The following is a 13,608-nucleotide window of genomic DNA, read 5'->3' as shown; positions in this document are numbered from 1 at the left end:
ACATAACTATACTAAAAGCTCTTATTTCTCCAACATAGGTGTGTCCGGTCCACGGCGTCATCCTTACTTGTGGGATATTCTCTTCCCCAACAGGAAATGGCAAAGAGCCCAGCAAAGCTGGTCACATGATCCCTCCTAGGCTCCGCCTACCCCAGTCATTCTCTTTGCCGTTGTACAGGCAACATCTCCACGGAGATGGCTTAGAGTTTTTTAGTGTTTAACTGTAGTTTTTATTATTCAATCAAGAGTTTGTTATTTTAAAATAGTGCTGGTATTTACTATTTACTCTGAAACAGAAAAGAGATGAAGATTTCTGTTTGTAAGAGGAAAATGATTTTAGCAACCGTTACTAAAATCGATGGCTGTTCCACACAGGGCTGTTGAGAGGAATTAACTTCAGTTGAGGGAACAGTGAGCAGAATCTTACTGCTTGAGGTATGACACATTCTAACAAGACGATGTAATGCTGGAAGCTGTCATTTTCCCTATGGGATCCGGTAAGCCATTTTTATTACAGACAATAAATAAGGGCTTCACAAGGGCTTTTGGAGACTGTAGACATTTTCTGGGCTAAATCGATTCATATATAAACATATTTAGCCTTGAGGAATCATTTTAATCTGGGTATTTTGTAAAATAATATCGGCAGGCACTGTTTTGGACACCTTATTCTCTAGGGGCTTTCCCTAATCATAGGCAGAGTCTAATTTTCGCGCCGGTATTGCGCACTTGTTTTGAGAAGCATGACATGCAGTCGCATGTGTGAGGAGCTCTGATACATAGAAAAGACTTTCTGAAGGCGTCATTTGGTATCGTATTCCCCTTTGGGCTTGGTTGGGTCTCAGCAAAGCAGATACCAGGGACTGTAAAAGGGTTAAAGATAAAAACGGCTCCGGTTCCGTTATTTTAAGGGTTAAAGCTTCCAAATTTGGTGTGCAATACTTTTAAGGCTTTAAGACACTGTGGTGAAATTTTGGTGAATTTTGAACAATTCCTTCATATTTTTTCGCAATTTCTTCTGCTAGAAGAGTTTCAGAATTATCTGCTCTGCAGTGTTCTCCTCCTTATCTGGTGTTCCATGCAGATAAGGTGGTTTTACGTACTAAACCTGGTTTTCTTCCGAAAGTTGTTTCTAACAAAAACATTAACCAGGAGATAGTCGTCCCTTCTTTGTGTCCGAATCCAGTTTCAAAGAAGGAACGTTTGTTGCACAATTTGGATGTTGTTCGCGCTCTAAAATTCTATTTAGATGCTACAAAGGATTTTAGACAAACATCTTCCTTGTTTGTTGTTTATTCTGGTAAAAGGAGAGGTCAAAAAGCAACTTCTACCTCTCTCTCTTTTTGGATTAAAAGCATCATCAGATTGGCTTATGAGACTGCCGGACGGCAGCCACCTGAAAGAATCACAGCTCATTCCACTAGGGCTGTGGCTTCCACATGGGCCTTCAAGAACGAGGCTTCTGTTGATCAGATATGTCGGGCAGCGACTTGGTCTTCACTGCACACTTTTACCAAATTTTACAAGTTTGATACTTTTGCTTCTTCTGAGGCTATTTTTGGGAGAAAGGTTTTGCAAGCCGTGGTGCCTTCCATTTAGGTGACCTGATTTGCTCCCTCCCTTCATCCGTGTCCTAAAGCTTTGGTATTGGTTCCCACAAGTAAGGATGACGCCGTGGACCGGACACACCTATGTTGGAGAAAACAGAATTTATGTTTACCTGATAAATTACTTTCTCCAACGGTGTGTCCGGTCCACGGCCCGCCCTGGTTTTTTAATCAGGTCTGATAATTTATTTTCCTTAACTACAGTCACCACGGTATCATATGGTTTCTCCTATGCAAATATTCCTCCTTTACGTCGGTCGAATGACTGGGGTAGGCGGAGCCTAGGAGGGATCATGTGACCAGCTTTGCTGGGCTCTTTGCCATTTCCTGTTGGGGAAGAGAATATCCCACAAGTAAGGATGACGCCGTGGACCGGACACACCGTTGGAGAAAGTAATTTATCAGGTAAACATAAATTCTGTTTTATATGGGGATAACCCCTTCTTTTTACTATAAAGTTTAGGGGGGGGGGAAACACACACAGCTACTTTACTCTTTCATTTTTTGTGTTCTTTTTTTGGTGAGCTTGTGTAAGCGAGCACCCCCAACTAATGCTGAGGCATCAAGTTACCTGCCCGGAATATCGGGGTGCCGCTAACAATATTCACAGGCTTTTTGTGTCACTTTCTCTTTAACTTATTTTTGTAAATGAAATAGTCAAGTTTCTTTGCTAATTGTTTATAATGAATATAAAATAAAGTTAATATTTTAACTAGATTTATACAGGAGCTGCATGTGCACGCATAAACTCTCTTACTTGCACCTTTGGGTGCTAATTATTTTTCTTACAAAAAAACACACACGCTAGATGCTTATACAATACAAATAATACATTGTTTGAATCTTCTGGGTATATATGGGTTTCTCACTCAAAAATCAGCTATAGTTGGGCCTGAATATGAGCAGCATCTATAAACTGCAAAAAAGAATAAGGAAAGGGGCGCATTATAAGGACAGCAGGGAGTCATCCCCAGCACAATACAAGAAAAATTATCCTGCACACCCAAAAGTTAAAGTAAGCAGAGGTTATCCTGAACTCCTATTATTCTGCCCTTAATCTTTATAAGCAACAATATTTCTCTAATCTCATCTCTACTCTTTCTACTCTAACCCTAAACGTCTGTTCTCCACGTTCAACACTCTTCTCCGCCCACCCCCACCTCCTAACACAACCTCTCTCTCGGCTCAAGATTTTGCAAGCCACTTCAACACCAAAATTGACTCCATCGGAAGTGAAGTCAGCTCTCAACATACTTCCAATCTCCCACCCCCTCAAAAGCTCACAATCACCCAAAACCCAAATATCCAAAAATGCAGCTCTTTTGCCCCTGTTAACGAGGATGAAGTTTCTGCCCTTATACTGTCCTCCCACCTCACTACCTGTCCCCTTGACCCCATCCCCTCTCAGCTACTCCCCTCCCTCTCTTCTACCCTCACCCCCATACTCACACACATTTTCAACCTCTCCCTCAGCACTGGTATATTTCCCCCATCTCTAAAACATGCACTGGTCACACCTATACTCAAAAAACCTTCCCTCAATCCAACCTCCCCATCCAACTGCCGCCCTATTTCCCTACTCCCTCTTGCCTCAAAGCTCCTCGAAAAGCTAGTTTACGCACGTCTATCCCATTTCCTTACACTAAACTCTCTTCTTGACCCACTGCAATCTGGAGTTCGTTCCCATCACTCTACAGAGACACAACAATCGTCAAGGTTATCAATGACCTACTTACAGCAAAATCCAAAGGCCACTTCTCTCTGCTTATCCTCCTTGACCTGTGCAGCCTTTGACACTGTTGACCACCCTCTTCTGCTCCAAACGCTCCAATCCTTCGGCATCTGTGACACAGCTCTCTTGTGGTTCTCTTCCTATCTGACTAACCGTACATTTAGTGTAGCCTTCTCCGGAGCATCCTCTGCCCCGTTACCACTTTCTGTTGGGGTACCTCAAGGCTCTGTCCTTGGTCCCCTTCTCTTTTCAATCTACACGTCATCACTAGGTTCCTTAATAAAGTCCCATGGGTTTCAATACCATTTGTATGCCGATGACACCCAAATCTACCTCTCTGCACCAGACCTACCTCCTTCCTTACTAACCCGTGTCACTAACTGTCTTTCTCACATCTCATCTTGGATGTCCTCTCATTACCTTAAGCTAAATCTCTCCAAAACTGAACTCCTTATTTGTCCCCCTTCTTCCAATGTCTCCACCCCGAAAATTTCTATAACTGTTGATAATTCCATCATTACCCCTACCCCTCATGCCCGATGTCTTGGGGTCACACTTGACTCAGATCTTTCCTTCACTCCTCACATTCAGTCCTTGGCTAAAGCCTGCCGCTTCCACCTTAAAAACATTGCTAAAATTAGACATTTCCTTACACAAGATACAACCAAGATTTTAATCCACTCTCTCATCCTTTCCAGCCTCAACTACTGCAACTCCGTCCTCTCTGGTCTACCTACCTGCCATATAGCTCCTTTACAATCCATTATGAATGCCTCTGCCAGGCTCATCTTCCTTACTCGTCGCTCTTCATCTGCTGCACCTATCTGCCAATACCTTCACTGGCTCCCTCTTGCCTCTAGGATTAAACATAAAATCCTTACTTTGACATATAAAGCTCTCAACGCAGGGTTTTCCCTGTTGTGTTTGCCATGTGCTGCTGGCAGCCATTTTACTCACCTCTCTTCCTGACTTGGTGCATTGTGGGGGATGCTGCCCACTTCCTACACTTCCTTTTATGGCCACACTGGTGTGCATCATCCATGTGAGACAGGATGCAGTCTCAGAATTGGGATGTCATCACTTATTATTTAAAGGGCCTCTGTTCAGTATGCTTTGCCTTTGCGTTGTCTCAGACCTGTTTGTGAGAGTTCCTGTGTATTACCTGGCTGCCTGACGTCCTTCCTGGTTCCTGATCCCTGGCTTGTTCCTGACTCTGCTGTTTTCCTTGTTCCTGATTCCGGCTCGTCTGACTATTCGCTTTGGCTCCCGACTCGGCTCGTCTGACTACCAGCTCTGGTTTTGACTCCTGGCTTGTTATTTGACTTGTGGACTTTTTATTATTTTTTTGCTATTAATAAAGGTGTGATTATTTTTGCACTTCTCGTCTCAGTCTGATTCCTGGCACCCTGACATTACACAAAGGCCATGAATCCTGATGGTGCTAATAATCCACCTTTACCTGCCATAATTTCCAGGATGGATGTACAGGATCACTGCTTGTATCAATTTGCACTACCCCTACAAACCCTGCTGACTCGCACTGCACATTTGGACCAAAGTGTCCCGCAAGTTATGGCTGCTCCTGTTTCCGCTGCTGCATCTATGCCTACCAGGAGCATGTTTTGTTCTGCACCTCTACCTCAGCAATATGGAGGCGATCCTATTCAGTGCAGAGGGTTTTTGAACCAGGTGGGCATTTACTTTGAGATGTTACCTCAGGCGTTTCCCTCTGACAGAGCTAAGGTGGGATTTCTCATCTCGTTACTCTCTGACACAGCTCTTGCCTGGGCTAATCCCTTGTGGGAGAGTAATAAACCTGTGATTTCAAATTACCCTGAATTTGTGGCCTCCTTTCGAAGGGTATTTGATGTTCCGGCTCGCTCCTCCTCTGCTGCTAAATGACTAATGTCCATTCAGCAAGGTACAAGATCTGTTGCTCAGTATGCTATTGAGTTCCGTACGCTTGCTGCAGAGGTAGGTTGGCACAATAAAGCCCTTGTTGCCGCCTTCTTTCATAGGCTCTCTGATGCGATTAAAGACGAAGTTGCTGCCAGAGATTTACCAGAGGATCTTGAGCCATTGGTGTCTTTTTTGATCCTAATTGACATCAGACTCAGAGAGAGGCCCTCTTTCAAGGAGCGCTTGCGGAAGCCTCCTGTTCCGTTGTCTCCTACGTGTTCCAACCCATGCCTCCCTCTCCTCCCATGCCTCCTGGTCCCGAGTCACCAGGTACTGCTGAGCCGATGCAGTTGGGATTCACGCGTCTCTCTGCGGCTGAGAGGGCCTTTAGGAGGAGGGAGGGGCTCTGCCTCTATTGTGAGTTACAGGGCCACCTTTTGAAGTCTTGTCCTACATGGCCCGGGAAACGCTCATACCTAAGGTCCTGTCAGGGGCAGACCTTGGCTGGTTCATCCTCGTCCCCGGAACCGCTTAATGAGAAACCTTTGGTCACGATTGTCCTTTCCTGGGTGGACTCCTCCATAGTCACTCAGGCTCTTGTTGACTCTGGTGCTGCGGGCTATTTCATTGACAGTGCTTTTGTATCAAAGCACTCCATTCCTGTTTTGCCTCGGTCTGTTCCGCTTTCTATTGAGGCCATTGATGGCAGGACCCTTCAGCCCGCACTCATTACTCACAAAACTGCTACGTTGTCCATGGCTGTTGGGGCTCTCCATTTTGAAACCCTCCAGTTCCAGGTGATTAACTCTCCGCATTTTCCGGTTGTTCTGGGTTATCCCTGGCTGCAAAAGCACAATCCCAGTCTCAACTGTCGTAGGTCCAAAATTTTGTCGTGGTCCCCACAATGTATTTCCACTTGTCTTCGGAAACCAGTTAAAGTCTTGTCACTTCTTCGGTATCTCAATTGCCAGAGAAGTAACGAGAGTTTCTAGACATGTTTGACAAGGTGCGTGCCGGTACGTTGCCTCTTCACCGGTCTTACGAGTGTGCCATAGACCTGCAACCCGGAGCCATTCCTCCTCGGGGCCGGGTGTACCCTCTGTCTGTTGCAGAGAATTGTGCTATGGAGGAGTATGTTGCCGATGCTCTGTCACAGGGAATCATCCGCAAATCCTGCTCTCCTGCAGGGGCTGGCTTCTTCTTTGTGAAGAAAAAGGGTGGCGAGTTAAGACCATGTATCGATTATAGGGGTCTTAATCGTCTTACCATTAAGAATGCTTACCCTATTCCGCTCATTACAGAACTCTTTGACCGCCTGAAGGGAGCTACGGTCTTTACTAAACTTGATTTGAGGGAGCGTACAATCTCGTTAGGATTAAGGAGGGCCACAAATGGAAAACGACATTTAACACCAGGAGCGGGCATTATGAGTACCTTGTAATGCCCTTTGGCCTATGTAATGCTCCTGCTGTTTTTTAGGAATTTATTAATGATCTCCTATGAGATATGTTGCAACAGTGTGTTGCGGTTTACTTAGACGACATCCTCATACACTCACCCACACTTGAGGCTCATTGTTCTGATGTTACACAGGTTCTTCAGAGACTACGTGAGAATGGCCTGTTTTGTAAACTCGAGAAATGTGAGTTCCATCAGACTCAAGTAACCTTCCTAGCTTATGTTATCTCCGTTGCAGGGTTCTCCATGGATCCTGACAAGTTATCTGCAGTTCTGCAGTGGCCTCGCCCAGTTGGTCTTTGGTCTATTCAACGTTTTTTGGGGTTCGCCAATTACTATAGAAAGTTTATTAAAAACTTTTCTTCCTTCGTCAAACCTATCACAGACATGACCCATAAAGAGAATGATCCACTCCATTGGTCACCTACTGCCATTAAGGCCTTTGATAGTCTTAAGACTGCCTTTGCTGCCGCTCCAGTTCTGGCTCATCCTAACCCTGTCCTGCCTTTCCTTCTTGAGGTCGATGAGTCTGAGACTGGAGTAGGTGCCCTCTTGTCTCAACGTCCTACACCTGACGATTCCTTGCATCCATGTGGTTTCTTCTCTAAGAAATTGTCTCCAGCGGAGTGCAATTATGAAATTGGCGACAGGGAATTACTGGCCATAATTTTGGCACTCAAGGAATGGAGGCATCTTCTCGAGGGTACTAGCGTGCCAGTGCTCATTCTTACTGACCACAAGAATTTAACTTATCTATCTAAAGCAAAACGTTTGTCGCCCCGACAGGCCAGATGGGCACTATTTTTGTCTCAGTTTAATTATGTGGTCTCCTACCTGCCTAGTAGTAAGAATGTTAGGGCTAATGCCCTCTCTCGACAATTTATGCCTCTGTCCAAGGAGGAGTCTGTACCTACTCCTGTTATACCTCCTGACCATATTTTGGCTACCATATGTACTAATTTGACTTCTCCCTTGGGGAGGAGATCCTTTCTGCACAAACCAATGCACCTCCTGAGAAACCTAGTGGTAAGTGTTTTGTTCCTAAAGTTTTGCACACTTACCACTATCCTAAAGCTGCAGGTTACCCAGGCAAGAACCAAATGATTTGGTCTGTCACTCGACAATTCTGGTGGCCAGGTCTTCGTTCTGATGTTGCTGTGTATGTTGCCTCCTGCTCAGTTTGTGCACAGAATAAGACTCCTCAACGTCTTCCTGTGGGTCTTCTTCAACCTATTGCTAATGGTGAGTGTCCTTGGACACATCTTTCCATGGACTTCATTGTCGAGCTCCCTGTTTCCAATGGCAATACTGTTATCCTTATGGTGGTTGACCGTTTTTCTAAAATTTCACATTGCATTCCCTTGATGAAGCTGCCTACTGCTCAGGAGCTTGCTTCAATTTTTGCCCGGGAGGTCTTCCGTTTACTTGGGTTATCCAAGGAGATAGTGTCGGACCGGGGTAGCCAGTTTGTCTCCAGATTTTGGCGTTCCTTTTGTGCTCAAATGGGGATCCAGCTTTCCTTCTCCTCGGCATATCACCCTCAATCCAATAGGGCTGCGGAACGGTCTAATCAAGCTCTGGAACAGTTTCTCCATTGCTATGTCTCAGATCACCACAATAATTGGTCTGAACTGTTACCTTGGGCAGAGTTTGCTCGTAATAGTGCTATTAATGCTTCCTCCAAGTTATCCCTGTTCATGGCGAATTATGGGTTTCAACCATCCTTGTTGCCCGATTCATTCATGTCTCAGGGTATTCCGGCTTTGGAGGAGTATCTTTTGCATCTCTGTTCCACGTGGGTGCAGATTCAGGTTTGCCTTCATTGTTCTATGCAGCACCAAAAGTTCCAGGCTGATCGTAGGCGTCTGCCCGCACCTTCCTACCAGGTTTGTGAGAGAGTTTGAACCTCCGTGTGCCTCCCACAACTTGAACCTTCGTGTGCCTTCCAATAAATTGGCTCCCCGATATGTTGGTCCTTTTCGAATACTCTGACGAGTTAATCCTGTGGCCTACGCTCTTGACCTTCCTTCTGCTATTCACATCTCCAATGTTTTTCATGTCTCCCTCTTGAAACCATTGGTTTGTAATTGGTTTACCACTTTGTTGCCTCATCCCTATCCTATCTTTGTTGACAACCATGAGGAGTATGAGGTCAGCAGCATTATTGACTCTCGTATGTCCAGGGGCCGTGTACAGTATTTGGTTCACTGGAGGGGCTATGGTCCGGAAGAGCGTTCTTGGGTTCCCTCCTCTGATGTTCATGCTCCCGCCCTCCTCCGTGCCTTCCATGCCTGTTTCCACAATAAGCCTTTTGTCCTCCCGCGGGGGAGGGGTCGTTGAGGGGAGGGTACTGTCAGGGTTTTTCCCTGTTGTGATAAAGTGGTTTTGGTAGGAGCGCCAATAGAGGCTAGGTCAGGAATGAGTTGAACTCAAACACCAACAGGGTCCAATAATGATTGTTTAAGGCAATAAGGGATGTGGATGGAAACCTAATAATAGAATGGGTGATCTGAAACTTGTGTCTATACAAATTTATTACACATATATTAAAATCAAATCACATAAGGAATTAAAAATTGAAAATTAAAAATTGAACATTAAACATTGTAAATGTTAAAAAAGACATGGATCCATGTTTACATGTACACATAAAAATAACAATAAATTGCTAGAGTTATCTAGAAATGTGGCTTCTAAAAACTAAACAGGTATCTAGATAATACCTAAAATAGGTTGGACTCTTAAATACAAGGTAGTGTTAAGTGAGAACACTCCAACTGTTATAATGGGGATGATGGGATTAATACAAAAAATACATTAGATACAGCAATACAATTAAATTGTGCTATTTTAAAAAATTAAAAACCAAATAAAAATCAAAAACAAAAGTCTTAGGTGGGTATTAATAATGTCAAATTCCGTTAGTCCATCTTGGATCTCAAACAGAGAGTCAAATAGATAAAACAGTGTGGATATCCAGTGAAACGTGATGCAAATCCTAGTTTTGATTGTGAAAAAATATATATGAAAAATAATGAAAAATTAGAAGTGAAAAATAAAATCAAAAATCCAAAAATTATTATATTCCAAAAGTTAAGATATCAAATAGTGAGTTGTAAAATCAAAAAGCCAGAAGTCACAAATCCACTATCGTGGTGTAGTGCTTCCAAACTTTAAAAATAGTGCAAAACCTTGTGATGGTCAAACAATCCTTGAAAAAAATCGATAAAAATAGAAATGATAATAATATCCTAAAAACCTGTGAAAGAAAAGATATACAACATAGAGTAGTATTGCATATAATAGGTTTAGAACAATGAAAAGTATCTCACCATATAAGCAAACGCGTTTCGGCCCACTTATGGGGCCTTTCTCAAGACTGAATATGGTGATGTTTGTTTTCTCCTTATAAATGGGCTATTGGCGCCAAAAACGGCCGAAAATTGCGCCAAAACGTAACCTTTCACCCGGATTTGTTTAGAAACCGGATGTACTCTTTATTTTCGATATCCATCTATGTTATTCATTTTAACATAAATGCTATTCTTTATTTGCCCCTTTGTGTAAACTAACATTTTGTGTAATCATTGTAGCTAACATTTTATGTAATCATTATAACTAATATCCATATGAGGGGCTTCATTTAGTTTTCGGTTTTTACCCGAAACCGGAAGTCCTTTTTAACTACAAAACCGGAAGTTACTTACAATAATTACCTCCGGTGTTTGTTATTTTTGCCATCTTATATGATGTTCGGGATTGTGCCTTGACTTAATCCTATTTGCCTTCCTGTTCGCTCAGCCTCCATTTGATGGGTATCTGTTCCCAATCAGATCGGGGCTTTGTTTACTTTCGGTTCTCGGCGGAACCGGAAGTACTAACAGACCGTGAAACCGGAAAGTTACTTGTTCACTTCCGGTTTAGCGTATTACCCATTTATATCGTGGGAAAAATAGCTGTATGTGTATTTTGGATAATCGATGTTTCTATCTTAAGTATCCAAAATGTCTCAACCTGGATTCTATAGGAGACATTAGTAAAATTAGTAAACTGGTAATCTCACAGGGTCAGTAACGATGCACTTATTTCAGTCACACAATCTCACTCATACTTAGTTTAAATTTCTAAATAGTCGTCACTCGATCATCCAAACAACTGCTAGAAGGTTAAAAACAGAGACCGGAGGTCTCAGCGCGCCCTGACATGTTTCACCAGTTCTGCTTTATCAAAGGTCCCCAATAAGCCTTTTGTCCTCCCTCGGGGGAGGGGTCGTTGAGGGGAGGGTACTGTCAGGGTTTTTCCCTGTTGTGTTTGCCATGTGCTGCTGGCAGCCATTTTACTCACCTCTCTTCCTGACTATGGTGCATTGTGGGGGATGCTGCTCATTTCCTGCACTTCCTTTTATTGCCAGACTGGTGTGCATCATCCATGTGAGACAGGATGCAGTCTCAGAATTGTCATCACTTATTATTTAAAGGGCCTGTGTTCAGTATGCTTTGCCTTTGCGTTGTCTCAGACCTGTTTGTGAGAGTTCCTGTGTATTACCTGACTGCCTGACATCCTTCCTGATTCCTGATCCCTGGCTTGTTCCTGACTGCTGTTTTCCTTGTTCCTGATTCCGGCTCGTCTGACTATTCGCTTTGGCTCCTGACTCGGCTTGTCTGACTACCAGCTCTGGTTTTGACTCCTGGCTTGTTATTTGACTTTTTATTATTTTTTTGCTATTAATAAAGGTGTGATTATTTTTGCACTTCTCGTCTCAGTCTGATTGCTGGCACCCTGACACAACTGCACTACTCCCCCATAAATCTCAGAACTTGTCTCTAGATACTCTCCCTCTCGTCCCCTTCGATCAGCTCAGGATCTCTTCCTCTCCTCCTCTCTTGTTACTTCCTCACATTCCCATTTACAGGACTTCTCCAGACTGGCCCCCATCTTGTGGAATTCCCAGCCTTGCTCCATAAGACTCTCCCCTAGTTTTAACAACTTCAATCATTCCCTAAAAACTCTACTATTCAGGGATGCATACAACCAACACTAACCTTTCCTAACTCCATTGCTTTCCCCTTGAACCCCTTAGAATGTAAGCCTATGGGCCCAGCTGTTTACAGATCGCTTCATAAGAGCCGACTACAACAGTGAAACTCTCGGTAGGGCCCTCTACCCACTTGACCCCTAGAAAAGCTATCCTGTACATCGACTATGTTTACAGTGCTGCGGAATCTGTTGGCGCTCTACAAATACCTGATAATAATAATAATAATAATAATAATAATAAGTTATGTTTCTTTATGCAATTAAAAAGATAGGGCTGCTCTCGTAAACAGAGGCATTTAGAATATACAATCAGCAAAAATATAAGGAGATTGTGGAAATAATATAAGTATATTATATACAGTATAGTGTATATATATATTTATATATATATATATATTATTGCCCCTATTAAGGGGAAAAAAATATAAGGATATCATGCCAGATCAGATATAGAGAGGGCATCTCAAGTACTCATTTGAGAGCCAATGAGATAATTTAGTGTGTGTGGTTATGTATGAATGTGAACATAAATAATTATTATGTATGTAATAACCTAAATACACTTCCCTTAGTCAAACTACCTTGTATACTTTTAGTATAAATGTTTATGTTTTGGATACATATTTTTCTGTTTAAATGTCCCATCTCTGTTTTGCCTACAGGTTTGGTTCTAATTCCAGTCTGTTTCTCTCTGGAGGTTTCTGTTGGTAAGAACCCTCAGATGAAAGCTCGCAATGGTACGGACGTCCTCCTTCATTGTTCCTTCTCCGCATGCTTCGGTTTTGAGGATGTGTACTTTTTATGGAATTACCAGCCTATGAATAGCACATTTCCATCTACAATTGTGAGAACCCTTAAAAAAGTGTACTTTTAGCCCTCTCTATACTGCTTTTTACTGTCTTATACAAAGATGTGTGCAATATATAGGACTTGATAGTGTATGAGATAGCAATCTTTAGGCAAAAATGGAACCTGAAATGCAGAAACACTGTTACAATACCTGGGGTCCCTTAAAGAATATAACTATGGTAACTAAGGAACAATGTCGGAATCTCCTTAATAACACTAAACAACTCAAGTATTGTCAATATAACAAATGAGATCAGATCCAGAAAGTCCCATTCTTTATCACTTAATGTGACTTTGGTTTTCTCAAGGAATGCCTTAAAACATTTAATTGAATATAATAGGTGGGAGCAGTGTTATTGAGGGTCTTAAATTCTACTAATTCTAATTCTACTCCAGTTTCTAACTTAACTATCACTGTTGGTGACACCACTATCTCCCCATCATCCCAAGTCCGCTGCCTAGTAGTTACACTTGACTCCAATCTGTCCTTCATACCCCACATCCAATTCACCCTGTCGCAACCACCTACGCAATATCTCCAAAATTCGTCCTTTTCTGAGTGCTGAAACTACTAAACAGCTAATCCATTCCCTAGTAATTTCCCGGCTTGACTACTGTAATAACCTTATTGAGATTGATTAGTATGCGCTAAGGAAATGATACTACACACTGCTCTAAAAATACAATCCCTGTATTGTATAAAATATGAATAAATATGAATTAAAACATAAATAAAGCTCTAGGCTTCAGGATAGAAAAAGAGCGCCGTTAGGCTTAAAGTATCAGACCACCTATTAAAAGATATAACTAGATTTTAATACAAACAAAATAATACAATCTAAAAGGAGGGACGTCTCCCTATAATTACAAAATAACAAGCTATGTTTTAAAATAAAAATATGCTAAAACAAAAAAACCATAGTTTGTCAAAAATATCAAGTACTGTATCTTTAGACACAAACAGCGTACAGAGGGTATCGCATAAAAATATAACAGTCTTTGTATAACCGTATGTGACAGAGAAAA

At 42.4% G+C, this 13,608-nt stretch overlaps 1 protein-coding gene across 1 annotated transcript in view; it reads left to right on the top strand.

Moving 5' to 3' along the window:
- Positions 1-13,608, top strand: part of SCN4B (sodium voltage-gated channel beta subunit 4) — a 157,018-nt gene that overhangs the window by 99,070 nt on the left and 44,340 nt on the right. The window contains exon 2 of the mRNA XM_053691287.1: positions 12,396-12,577. Coding sequence (XP_053547262.1) covers positions 12,396-12,577 — 182 coding nt within the window. The remainder of the gene's footprint in view (positions 1-12,395; positions 12,578-13,608) is intronic.

Source organism: Bombina bombina, chromosome 8 (genome assembly GCF_027579735.1).
Source record: "Bombina bombina isolate aBomBom1 chromosome 8, aBomBom1.pri, whole genome shotgun sequence".
Classification (NCBI taxonomy): domain Eukaryota; kingdom Metazoa; phylum Chordata; class Amphibia; order Anura; family Bombinatoridae; genus Bombina; species Bombina bombina.
The sequence above is the reverse complement of the archived record's forward strand: the minus strand, read 5'-3'. Positions and strand labels throughout refer to the sequence as shown.